The sequence below is a fragment of the Peromyscus eremicus genome, chromosome 16_21 (assembly GCF_949786415.1).
Source record: "Peromyscus eremicus chromosome 16_21, PerEre_H2_v1, whole genome shotgun sequence".
In the NCBI taxonomy this organism is placed as follows: Eukaryota; Metazoa; Chordata; class Mammalia; order Rodentia; family Cricetidae; genus Peromyscus; species Peromyscus eremicus.
In genome coordinates, this window is record NC_081432.1 from 12,733,423 (window position 1) to 12,746,205 (window position 12,783).

General features: G+C 40.4%; 1 protein-coding gene across 9 annotated transcripts in view; it reads right to left on the reverse strand.

Moving 5' to 3' along the window:
* The window catches only part of Pcdh15 (protocadherin related 15), a 623,956-nt gene that overhangs the window by 388,599 nt on the left and 222,574 nt on the right, over positions 1-12,783 (reverse strand). For 8 of the 9 annotated variants that reach the window (XM_059244010.1, XM_059244012.1, XM_059244013.1 and 5 more), the window contains one exon: positions 8,239-8,358. In XM_059244010.1, coding sequence (XP_059099993.1) covers positions 8,239-8,358 — 120 coding nt within the window. Of the gene's footprint in view, positions 1-2,438; positions 2,557-8,238; positions 8,359-12,783 lie in introns of those variants that run through there. The other variant, XM_059244015.1, reaches the window with a different exon arrangement.

A 12,783-nucleotide genomic window follows, 5' to 3' on the forward strand; every position in this document is an offset into this window, starting at 1 on the left:
TCCTCATCCATGCTGGTTTGGGGAAGTTTTCAGAGATGCAGCTGCTCCAGTCAGCCATACTTCTATAAATTACCCCTCACCTGTTCACCCAATCAATTCCCCACGCTGAGCTTGAGTGAAATTGTCTGTTTGGCCTGTGAATAGCCAGTTAGTGATGAATATAAATAGATTTCTCACGAAGGTCACTCATGAGCAAGGGAAGGATTATTTGGCTTGGATCAACCATAGAATGTTCCAAAAAAAGGAAGAAGAGAAAGAGGATGAGGATGATTAGGAGAAAGAACAGGAGGTGAAGAAGGCAAGAGGAAGTCCTTCCCCTCCACTCAGCATCAGTGTGGTCATAATTCACTACAGCAGTGACCTAATCTAAGCATCTATTCAGTTATGACGAGGAAAGACTTACCAATACTGCAAAGTATGCTGAAAAACATATTAGTGTGTTAGTCTAAGGTTATTGCATTTCAGTGTCTCAATAGCTATAGAGACAGGTTTTCAGTAAACATATACTTATATACACATATACACATACATGCATATACACATACACACATAGACATACACACAAATACACACACATACACAATGAATACACATTTACACACACATCCTCATATACATACACAATACATTCACACACACACACACACACACACACACACCACTGTCAGATGCTTCACCTAAAGCTTCCTCATCCCTGGACTCAGAATTCAAAGCTTAGCTATTCCGCATCTTTGTGCTTCTGGGGAGGTGATGTCTCTAGGATGATTCTTGACTAATTCAATTCAGCCATAGTAATGCCATTTTTTTTCAACATTTTTTTGTTTGTTTTTTACATGCCAAAAACAGAAAGATAGTGATGAAAAAACAAATTCCCTCTCCTGCTTTGGGATGTTGTCAGGAGATGAGACCTGAACCTCTACAGCCAATTAATGAGAATTACTGAATCTATTTAGAAGTTGCTAACATGTTAACAAAGTCTGAGGGTAAAATTGGAGTTTGAGTTTTGTCTGTGAGGTTTTAGACACATCCAGATGTTTACCGCACCTTTGAGGGATGATAAATCATGTTTTGGGTTGGACACCTTTATTTCTGGTTTCTAACTTTCACAACTGGAAACCTTTGTCTCTTGATGATTTCTGTCTCTGCCTACTGTGGTCTGTGTATCTTTCCATGTGGACTGTGGCTCCCTACGCTTGCCATCTGTTCCTGTTTTTTAAAATTGCCTAAGCAATATAGCCCTTGTTTCTCCTCATAGTTAAATGTCCAATACCCTACTCTGAAACCTTCTTTGTCTTCTCATTTCAGATTAAGACTTTGATGTATTATTCTTTTTCCCAAAGGAAGCATTTATACTTTTGTTTTACCTCACAGATTCTTCCTGGCCTGAGACTTGAAAGCAACTCCTCCATCAACATAACCTAATAATATCTGTAATCTTTCCCCATTGTTATTACTAACAGTTTTCATTAAAATTTTGTAGACTTATTACAAACAATGACATTAGTAGCCATGTTATTGCCATTAAAAGTCCTTTTCAATTGAATTTAATTCCTATAGCTATATCTAACTATCACTTATATGAGATTTTTGCTTTTTATTTGTTTTATAAATACTTGCATTTCAAAAAAACAAAAGGGAAAGTATTTGCTTTATAATCAAGCTGCTTCAGAATGACAGGGACTGGGACACTTCTATACTATTGTCATTAATTATTTAATTAAACAAGTAGTTTTTGAGTATAAATTTGTTTTCTAAACTTCAGAATTCTAATAAAAGTTTTAGAAACAAAGTGTAGGCTGTATATTCAGGACACTCTTCTTCCTTCCTTCCTTCCTTCCTTCCTTCCTTCCTTCCTTCCTTCCATTTAGAAGCATATTTGACTAAATCAACTCTAAAGAAATGCCTTAATTAGCGAGGTTTGGTAAGCAAACACTGTTTGTTTTAATGTGTTACAAATGGGCTGTGAGGGAACTGGGAACACACACTTCACTTACAGTGCCTGAGGAGGACAGAAGAGGTGGACATCAGACTTCGGTTTCTGGTATCTACACCTTGAGTGTCACAGAACATCAGGTGACCCAATTGATGCTGATGGACATGGTTAAGATCTACTTGAGAAGCAGTGAGCAGGGAGGTGACAGGAGTGACTGCTATGGCACTTGATCTGTTCACTGATTCTTTGCTCAGAGGTTAGGCCCAGAAAGAAAGAATTGTGGAGACAGAACCACACCCAATCCAGAGCAGTGTTATATTTGTGAGGCAAAGCCACTGCCTCTTTATCAGCTTTAGGAACTTCTCTGTAAGCACAAAGAGTGTTGGAAACTTCAATATTTACCTCCTGCTCTATATTAAAGAAGAAAATCCTACTGAAAAATCTGTTAATGCCCACTGGTTCAAAAACATCTGCCCAGCACTCACAGAGGTACACACTTAAGTACCCGACACTTCAGTAACTTCACAGTTATCAGACAAAAGGTCATCCTCCATTTAAGACAGGTCAAACAATTATATCACCACTCTGGAAAGATACCAAAGATGGCAGGAAGGGCAGGTAGAATTCCTACACCGTTGCAAGAAGAGAGGGGTTGGGCTACTGCCATTCCAGAAACTCTGTTCTCAGGGCTGACCCAACCCCATGAATTTAGGTGCCATGGCAACCGATCTGAATATCTCCATGGAGACAGATGCTCTGGAAGCAGGAGGTATCTAGCCTTCCTCTGCCCCCTGTTTAGAGCTCTGGACATTCATCTTTTCTAAAAATAAATTATATAATAGATTATATGATACTCTTATACATGTGTAATATTAAAAAATCATTTGTTATATCCCCATTTGTATTTATGTTAGAAATACAGAAGGGAAGTCCCCACAAAGACAGGGACACACACATGCACCTAGGTCCCATTGACATCGAAGAGCAGCTGAGCACAGGTGTACCTAGGAGGACCAATAACTGAAGTGCTGTGGAAGGCAAGGAATACCCCGGCTCTTAGAAGCTTTTTCTTACTAACCTCACAAATGTTTTAAAAGCTCTCCCCACACCCCAACCATTACTGCCTGATGGGGACATAATGGAATAGTGGTACCCTCATAAAATTTTCTTCTACCCAAAGCATCATCATCCTTTCTCTTGTATATAAAGTGGTAAATGGACATCTCCGAGTCCGCTGTCTTTACTAAGTTTATTTCTAACAGAAGACACAGCCCAGGACAGATTTGAAGATTCAAAGTCTCTAGTTACGATAACAGTTGTGACACAGCAGGTCTCAGCATGTCAGTACAGATCCTCGGTGGAATTAGATAGGCTGAAGGGATGCTGAACTGCTCTCAGTTGTTCGGATTTTAAAAGATTCAGTCATTGCTGCTATTACACTATTTTTTAGAAAAACTGGGGTGGTCCAAAACAAACACAAGGATAAGTACTCATTTACTGAAAACATGACTCCTATGTGGCCCAATTCACCTACATACCTCCATTAACTGGGGAGAGAAACAAAGCCAAGATATTCTAAAGGACAGAGAGAGAGAGAGAGAGAGAGAGAGAGAGAGAGAGAGAGAGAGAGAGAGAGGGAATGAGGTAGGTACATTTTCTTATTTTTTAATTAACCAAGGGAAGGCTGCTATCAGCATTACTCTGAGACACTTCAAGTCTGATAGAGGTCCTGGAATATTCATCAACAGAAACACAGAGGCACTGATTTCAAGACAATAATATCTGATGAGGGTGAGGGAGGAAATACTGTAAAGAGGCTTGAGAGCGAAGGAGAAATTAAGAGTTGACTCTAAACCACACTTTCATAAAGCTCACTACCAGCAGATCAACTGAGAAAAGCGCACACTGAATGGGATGGGAGCTGTGCTCACAGGAAAACTTGCAGATGGAGTTCCAACAACATAGGCAGAATCAAGTGTTCCTCTACCATATAGGACTCACTATGCTCAGAATGGACTCCATAGCAACCTGTCATAACTGAGAAGGAGATGTTAGCCTCATTTATGGGGACAATCAAATAAGCAGTATTATACTCAACACACCAAGTATTTATTCAATTATACAAATAGTCTATTATGACAGTTCCTGTGCTAAATGCATAAAGTGCTCACAACAAATAAAAAATGGGAAATCATCTTTGTATAGTATGCAGAGAAATTAAGACCCATGAAACACGGAGCATTTAGACACAAAGAATACAATACTTAAATTGTTTTCAAACATAAAAACAGATCATAGAAAAGAGTTAACAAAAGGTTAGACTTGCCTGAAAAAACGTAGCAGCCTTGAACACAGATCAATAGTTTGTAAACAAAAGATGAAAATATATTAGAAATGAATGAATGGAGCCCATGAGCCCATGGAAAGACTTCAAAATGCCTGGCATTCCTGTAACTAGGGCCTCAGAGGAGGAAGAGTTACAGGGAGTCAGAGAAACCAGTGTGTTCAACAGACAATGGCTGATTTAATTTAGGGATGCTATACACTCATTTCGAACAATGATCCTAAAAGAAGTTAACTATAAAGGAATACTTAAAATGCAAACATCACACCATTAAGCACTGAAATTAAATGAAAAAAAAAAAACCCTGAAAGTATATATATATATGACACACAGCACATGCTGGAAACCCAACTATATATGCGAATACTTCTCCTATCAGAAGCATGGATTAAAGTGATGTACATGGTTAAAAGATTTGTATTCCTCTGTTACACTGTGCTGATCCACAGGACGGGGAACCTGACATAATTTGGAAAGTGATGGAGTCCAGACCTACCATGCATGCACACTCAATGCCTCAGAGGTAGGAGTGGTACAGCCCAACACCTGAAGATTACTGCCATATTGGAAATCACATATTTCTCATGAAGGCAAAAAAAAAAAAGAAACACATTTTAGTGTGAAATTTCATAGTATTTCCATTTTGGCTCAAAAATGTCTTAAGAGGATGTGTGGACAAATCTCTGAGTGTGTGAGTTGAACTGGGTTCCATTTCACAAATACCTGACGCCAGGATTAAAACTCTGACTTGAGGCATCAAGTGAAAGAGAACAAGCCAATTTGTATATTTTCTCTGTGCTGTGTAGCATGAGACTAATTTAAAATTATAATTGTTTGGACATTTACAAATAAGCAGATTGTTATAAGGATATTTATTAATAGCTAGAGGATTCACAGTGGCAGAAAATAAAATCACCGCTCAGATCTGCCACAGATCTCGCAACAGACTACAACTGGAGCTGAGGGCAACACTAAATGTATAGGATGATTAAAAGCAGGTTCTCTACAACATGCCCTAGGGATCCTGGGAGATGGCTCAGTGAGTAAAGCGCTTGCCATAAAAGCGTGAAGACCTGAGTTCAAATCCCCAGAACCCATTTGAAACCAGATGCAGCAACACAGGCTTGTAACCCCCATGTGTCTGCAGTGAGCTAGGAGGCAGAGGCAGAATGCCTTGGAGCTCCAGGGTTAGCTTCCTGAAGTACACATTGGTAATAAGAGACAGTGCCTCAGACATGGTGGGAGGTGAGACCCCACACCCAAGGTTCTCTCCCGATCTCCACATGTGTGCATGGCACACTCATGCCTACACACACACACACACACCTGGTTAACACAGTATATCAAGCTCGGAGTTTTCACAATATCTTAGTATTTTGCCCCAATGAACAGGACCTCAGCCCAGGCACGTTCTGCAGTTATCGACAGTAGTAGGGCTGCCCATGGTGAAAGTTGGGTTGCTTTGTAATTTTGAGACTCTGTAGCTGAATGATTTATCCATCTGTAGGTTGTAAGAGGCACATAATTGATCTTAGTAGCAGAACAGCTAATCCCTGTAAGGGAAATCGGTCAAAGAGGAGATTTTCATTGTGAGGAAGGAACTTAGCTTCCCAGAACTTCTGAAGGGCAGCTGCCGAGTAACTCACGGCTGTCTCAAGCTGCAACTAAACCTTGGATGTTCTTTTCAATGCAATAAATATTTCTTTAAAATGCATGGGTTGGCTCTTCGGTGCTAGCTGTCTTCTGTTTTTACAGCTTGATCCCAAAGACTAGGGAAAGACTGATGGTTAGGCTGGAACAGTGCCATGCACACAGTTATTTAGGAAAACCCACAGAAGAAACAGCAAATGGCTTGGAAAAGCAATGTGCATGTGGTCTTCCTACCTCTGAAGGGAAGGACTTGTTCTCACCCTTGACTGGTCAGATTCATGCTCCTCACACCATTTCCTGCGCATTGCTTCACAGCGACTGATCATTGCCAGGTTCCCCATCGCTGTGGCTTCATGCCCTATGCCTACCCACCTGTTCAGAGGTTCCCTTTTAGGGGAAACAAAAACAAACTCCACATTTCTAAAGCCTTCCCTTGACCTTGTTATCTTCCTGAGATTTTGTATGTATTTAGGTTTCAAAACAGGTCACCAACAGCCACCTCATTAGCACACAATGAAAAAGCCCACTCCTCTGAAATGAGGCTTTGTATTCCCAAACATGAGGAAGACATTTTCCCCTCAGAACCTGATTTTCTTTCCTGAACTACCTAATCTAAGAGAAGAAAGCCCACAGGGAAGATGCCCCCAATTACTTATCCGATACCAACTGGTCAGCTCTGAAGTCATGTACGTACAAGTCACATTATATGGACTGAAGGACTGAGAAGGTTGTAATTATATTAGGGACATAAACATACATGTGTATGTGTATGTGTGTGTTTGCAGGGGTGTGTAACAAGAATTAAAAAGGGGGGCGTGAATTTGAGATAGAACAGGGTAAAGAAATGGGAGGGGTGGGGGAGAGAAAAGGGAAAGGGAAATTGGGCATTCTATTTTAACTGCAAAACATTTAAAATATTTTTAAAAATGCAGATGTGTGGACACTCAGTGTGTGTCATTCATTTAATTTTCATAATTCACAATAGCTGGACCTCAACTTGAGTCTGCACTCTGCAGGCCCAAAGATTTACTCCTCTTTCTTCAGGTTTGTATAAAGCTTTGTAAGGCGTGCAGGTCTGAGCAACGGGGAAGTGATGTTAACTGCACTGCATTTTACATTCTTAATACAATTGTGAAAGAGAAGTGTGACATCAGAAATTACATGACAAGTAGTTTTTACTCTGTTTTGGGAAACCCCGCATATGGATTTATGAATCAGGAGATATGAATAAGTACTCCATTTGGGTTTTGCTTTTCTTCCTTGTTTTTTCCCTTTCTTCTTTTTATTAAAAATAGATTATTCTCTCATACAGTACACACTGACAACAGTTTCCCCTCCCTCCACTCCTCTCAGCTTCCCCCCAGTTCCCCACTCCCCCAGTTTCCCTTCAGAAAAGAGCAGGCCTCTAAGAGACAGCAACCAAGCACACACACACACACACACACACACACACACACACACACACACACACACACACACACACAAACAAGATGCAATGAGATAAGGCAAAAGACCTCATATTGAGGCTGAACAATCAGAGGAAAAGAGTCCCAAGGGCAGGCAAAGAGGCAGAGACACGCCCACTCCCACTGTCAGAAGTCCCTCCAAACATCAAGCCAACAACCATAACATGTATGCAGAGGACCTAGCACAGACCCACGCAGGCCCTGTGCACGCTTGCTGCTTCAGTCTTGCCTGTGGGAGCCCGTGGGAGCCCTGCTTAGTTGGTTCTATGTGCCATGCTCGTCTGGACTTTTCAGTTAAAGAATTCTGAAATTATATAACAAGTCACTTGAAACAAATCATTTCATGGCTAAAACCATTAGAAAACCAACATAGATATCCTCTGGTTTAAAACAACAAACCGACCCTCCTCCCAAACCACAGAGGCCATTGCTAGAAGCTGTGCCTTACTCTGTCTCAGGTCCATGGTGGCCCAGATGGGGCATTAGGGCCATTGTATACCAGAAACACACTTCCTGTGCTTTCCGGGTATGATGGCAGCAGTAAGATTATTTGCATGCCTTCTAAGCTGGGCCCTATCTTGTCTGTGTTATTCTGTACTGTCATCAGTGATTCACTTAGAAGGTTCTGGAGTTCAGTGTAATGGAAATTTAGTAAAAAACAAACAAACAAACAAACAAACAAAAAGGTGTTTTATTGTATTATATCTATTTCCAAAATAAGCTTTTATAAAAGAGCCATTAATATTAAGAATAGTGCAACTAGGGGATAATTTAATAATTGTACCAGCTAAAGCAACTACCTATTAGATGCCTCCCTCACAACAAACACAAACATGAGTACCTACCGGATCTTCTGGGTTGTACTGAATGACGTACTCTATCTGTCCATTGGGGCCATCATCAATGTCTGTAGCTCCATTGTCTCCTGAAAATCCTGTGAATATTGTGGTGCCAACTGGAGTGAGCTGAAAAAAAAAAATGAAAGAAAAACTGTGTGTTCTCCTTTGATCATCTGTACAAGACTTCCAGATTAAAAACTGTCTCTTCATGACACAGAGGAAGAGAGAAGTCAGCTGCTCAAATCACAGACTCGTAGCACTAAGGATAAATAGGTAAATCTGTGCAGTCCTCACACAAGAGTCCTTACGTGTGTAAAGTTTACAACGTCAAGATCATGATTGGATAAAGAAACAGAAAGTTCAGAGAAAAGCACATTTGGACCATTTTGATTCCATTAGCCACTCAGCACCTGTGGAGAAAAATGCATCTGTTTCCTTTCTTAAAAGTTTTAATGCGTTAAGTTATTTGCAAGCTAGAATTTAAATTGAAGTTGGGGTTTTTATTTTAAAATAAGAAATCATTTGAGAGAGTCAGGAAATCCAGGTTGGTAATGCATGCAAAAGTTAGGTTAACAAATAGCTGCTTGGATGCTCGAATCTACTCCCCTAGCAGAAGCCTTCCTTTATATTTCTCTGGGTATTTTAAAAATGATACACTTAGTGACAAAGTCCAAAAACACTGAGTGTAAACTACTGGGAAGAGAATTCATTTATTTTTGCAATTGTAAGGTTATTCCAGAGATTAATGTGATTTATTTATTATGATTTTTTTATGATTTCAATTCAGGATTTGGTGCCATTCATATCATTTATGGTCATACTTATTTTTTTATTTTAGAAATCAAGCAGAAATACTATTCTACCAAAAAATTTATTAGTTTATATTTCTGAAAGGAAAAGGAGAGACAATAGCTTAGTTGTATCAACAGAGAAAAAGGGATAGGATTGCTATCCTGATACATAGAAAACATATCTTAAAAAACATCTTAAGCTAATGTTTGAAGGAGATTTAAGTCCTTGAAAAACATTAAAAGCTGCAGTATAACAGATTTTGCCATTTTATTCCATTCACACTACTCTCTCTGTTTTTATTTACAGTAAGAATTCAATTGATCTCTAATTTTGGGAATGTTGGCAGCTTTACTTCCTCAGTGTGGAGGAGGAGCAGGTTTGGGCACCGCCATGTAATCACAAAGCTCAGTCAGCATCGCACAGATGAATGAGCTTGGCTCTGTTCCCTATTTTTGTGTGAGTAGTAAACATCTTAGTGTAGATGGCCCCTGCTCATTTTTACTGTTATAGCACACTAGCATGCACAGGTGTGCACTCATACATACAATAGCGCAGTCATTTTTGATCTGCTGGTGACAGACCTGCCCAACAAATGTTTGAAGTTGATAGAAGAGCAATATCTGAGAATAAGGTGTGGAGGCTCTCAGTGAATGTACACCAGTGAAAATCTGAACTACATGTAAATAAATGGAATAAGGTGGTGAGATGCAAATTAAAAAAAAAAAAAACCTAATAGACTTTAAGGCTAGGGAGGTGGCTCAATGGCTAATTAGCTTGCATCTCAAGCCAGAGGATTTTCCCAGCCCAGGCAAATAATCTGCAGGTGTTGCAGTGACAGAGAAGGGGATCCCAATAGCAAGCTGACTAAAGAAATAGGTATGTGTAGTCTCTAGGTTTGATTGAGAGAGTCTGCCTCAAAGAATATGGTAGAGAACAATCCAAGAACATGGTAGTCTCCAGCTTCAGGTCTCCACAGGCAAATTCATTTGTGCATGCGCAAACACCCCCCCCCCCACATCCACCACAAACACCATATCCATACACACAAAAAGAAGAAAAAGACAAAATAAATTAGTAGACTTCAACATGTAATTTAATATTCCTTGGTATTTGTTCCCACCAGAAAATTGTTCCTATCTTTGTAGCTACATGCCTGTGTACATGTGGCCTGTAGGTATGAGGATACAAGCATATCCCCATGAAGCATAGAAATACGCTTCTATGTCTGTAGGCTTGCCTGTGTACATATGCCACATGAGTGTGAATGATATGCTTATCTTCATGTGAACTTTTCTTACTGAGGCACAATCGATGATACTTGGTAAACTTCTGCGTATCCTGTGGGTGTGGGGCCCCCAAGACTGCCTGCTCTTGCTGGGCATAGTAGTGCATGTCTTTAATCCCAGCACCCAGAGGAGGCAGGCTGATCTCTGTGAGTTCGAGGCCAGCCTGGTCTACAGAGCGAGTTCTAGGACAGCCAGGGCTACACAGAGAAACCCTGTCTCAAAAAACAAACAAACAAAACAAAACAACAACAATGACAAAGACTGTCGGCTCTTTTGTAGTCTATACTTTGTGGTATTTATAGTTTTGGGGCACATCTGCTACAAAAATAAGTATGTTCTATATCTTTTTAAATTTCAATATGTCACATTTAAATCTGGTTTTTGAAGAGTCCTATATACAATAAGACTAGACTGTGAAAATGCCTGAGGTTGCCATTTACTTATTTAATTTGTGTCTTTCCCCATAAATCATTTACACAGCTATCTGAAGGTTCATAAACTATACAGATTAATTGAAAATCAGAAGTTATCAAAAATCACTACCCAGAAAGTAAAAGTTTATGAAGTTTCAATAGTGAAAAGGTTTCTGGCATAAATAAATGATAAATGCCTCAGGAGACAAGCAAGTTTAGGCTGTTTGAAATGTTATATAAATGGTACATGTGTGTAAAACTCAGGTCAGAGTGCATCAGTAGGTGCAATTTTGTTGATATATATGTTTCTTACTTAATTAAACAGAGCATTGTTTCCATATGCTATGGCTAAATGGAACTTTGTTTTGATTTATAAAGTCATTTTTTAAAGTTAAGCAATTGCCTTATTTAATGAACAGTAAAAAGCATTAGAATGTAAACACAATATTAGTTATTCTGTTTATTGTGCAGATATCATATGACACATACCTCCTTTTGCCAGCCTAAATTGATTTTGATCAAAAGTCTCAAAGAGAATATTTACCTTCACTAATCTCACTTGATTTCCCCCAGAGAATCACTGTGTTCATTGCTTGATTTATATTTTTGTACAGTTATGATTTCATTATATGTGGGTCTTAAGTTGCATAAAATTACTGTGAATGCTGAAGTAAAGAACAATAACTTTGGAGCCCCGAGCAATATAGGACCAGTGTGCAAGTCTCCGCTCACACACTTTGATCTAGCTAGCCAATATAAAATCTTCCTTACTCACTTCTCTGTGAAGAAATTGGATGTGCAGCATTGATTCGCTAACACAGTAACAGCACAAGCAATGTCTGAATGAGACTGATGTCACATCCGCATTTTCTCTGCGAGTCTCATTCTCTCTTCTTTTGCGTGGGGACAGTGGGAAGCATATGCCATCAGCACTTAACAGGCATTTTAAGCAACAAAACCGCCAACAAATCATCACGAAATGTGAAGGAAAAAAAGAGTCACACTCAGTGAACTCTAAATACAATGTCAGGTAGTATGAGAGAAGTATAAGATGGCAGAGGCTGGGGCCGCACAACCCTGCACATGCATGGGTCCTTTCCTGGGTGGCTTCTTCCCTCTCCTGCCCCTCCCCTAGCACATCACCATCTGTAAATGCACAAATCTAGTTCCAGACCTGCAGCTGGGAACCCTTTTCATGTGAGAATCATTTGCCTGGTGTCTTCGTTAGGGTTTCTATTGCTGTGAGGAGACACCATGACCAAAGAGCAAGTTGGGGAGAAAAGGATTTATTTAGCTTACACTTCAGCATTGCTACTCATCACGGAAGGAAGTCAGGGCAGAAACTCAAACAGGGCAGTATCCCTGAAGCAGGAGCTGATAGCAGAGGCCATGGAGGAGAACTGCTTATTGGCTTACTTATCATGGCCTGCTTAGCCTGCTTTCTTATAGAACCCAGGACCACCTGCCCAGGGAAGGCACCACTCACCAGAGGGTGGGTCCTTCTTCATTGATCACTAGTTGAAAAAATGCTTGACAGCTGGATCTCAAGGAGGCATTTCCTCAATTGAGGCTCCTTCCTCCCAGATGAGTCTAGCTTGTGTCAAGTTGACACACAAAATCAGTCAGTGAGTCTCTTACCTGGGAACTCTCTCCTTCCCTTGGGTACCCCTTTCCCTCCATCCCACTATGATGGACAAACCGAGGAAACTAGTTCCAGACAAGGGCCTCCTGAACCTTTTCTGCTCCTGAGTCAGCTTTGCTGGCTAAGTTGATCTCTCCCTTCCCCAATGTTACCCCTGCCTGTGACCATCTCCACACAGGCCAGCTCCAGATCAGTGGCCTTTGAGCCTTTTTCCAAGGACCATCTTTGACCAGTGAGATATTCCTTTTCTCTCCCATCTCTCCCTTTGCCAATGCCATCTCTGCACCCACAGACATAGCTCCAGTCTCCTGGTGTGAGAGTCTTCTTTGCCTGGGCCAACTAAACAGCTCACTCACCAGCTTTATATGATCTAGTTTAGGTCATATAGCCCGTGCACTGGCCTAGTCCAAGGAAAGCC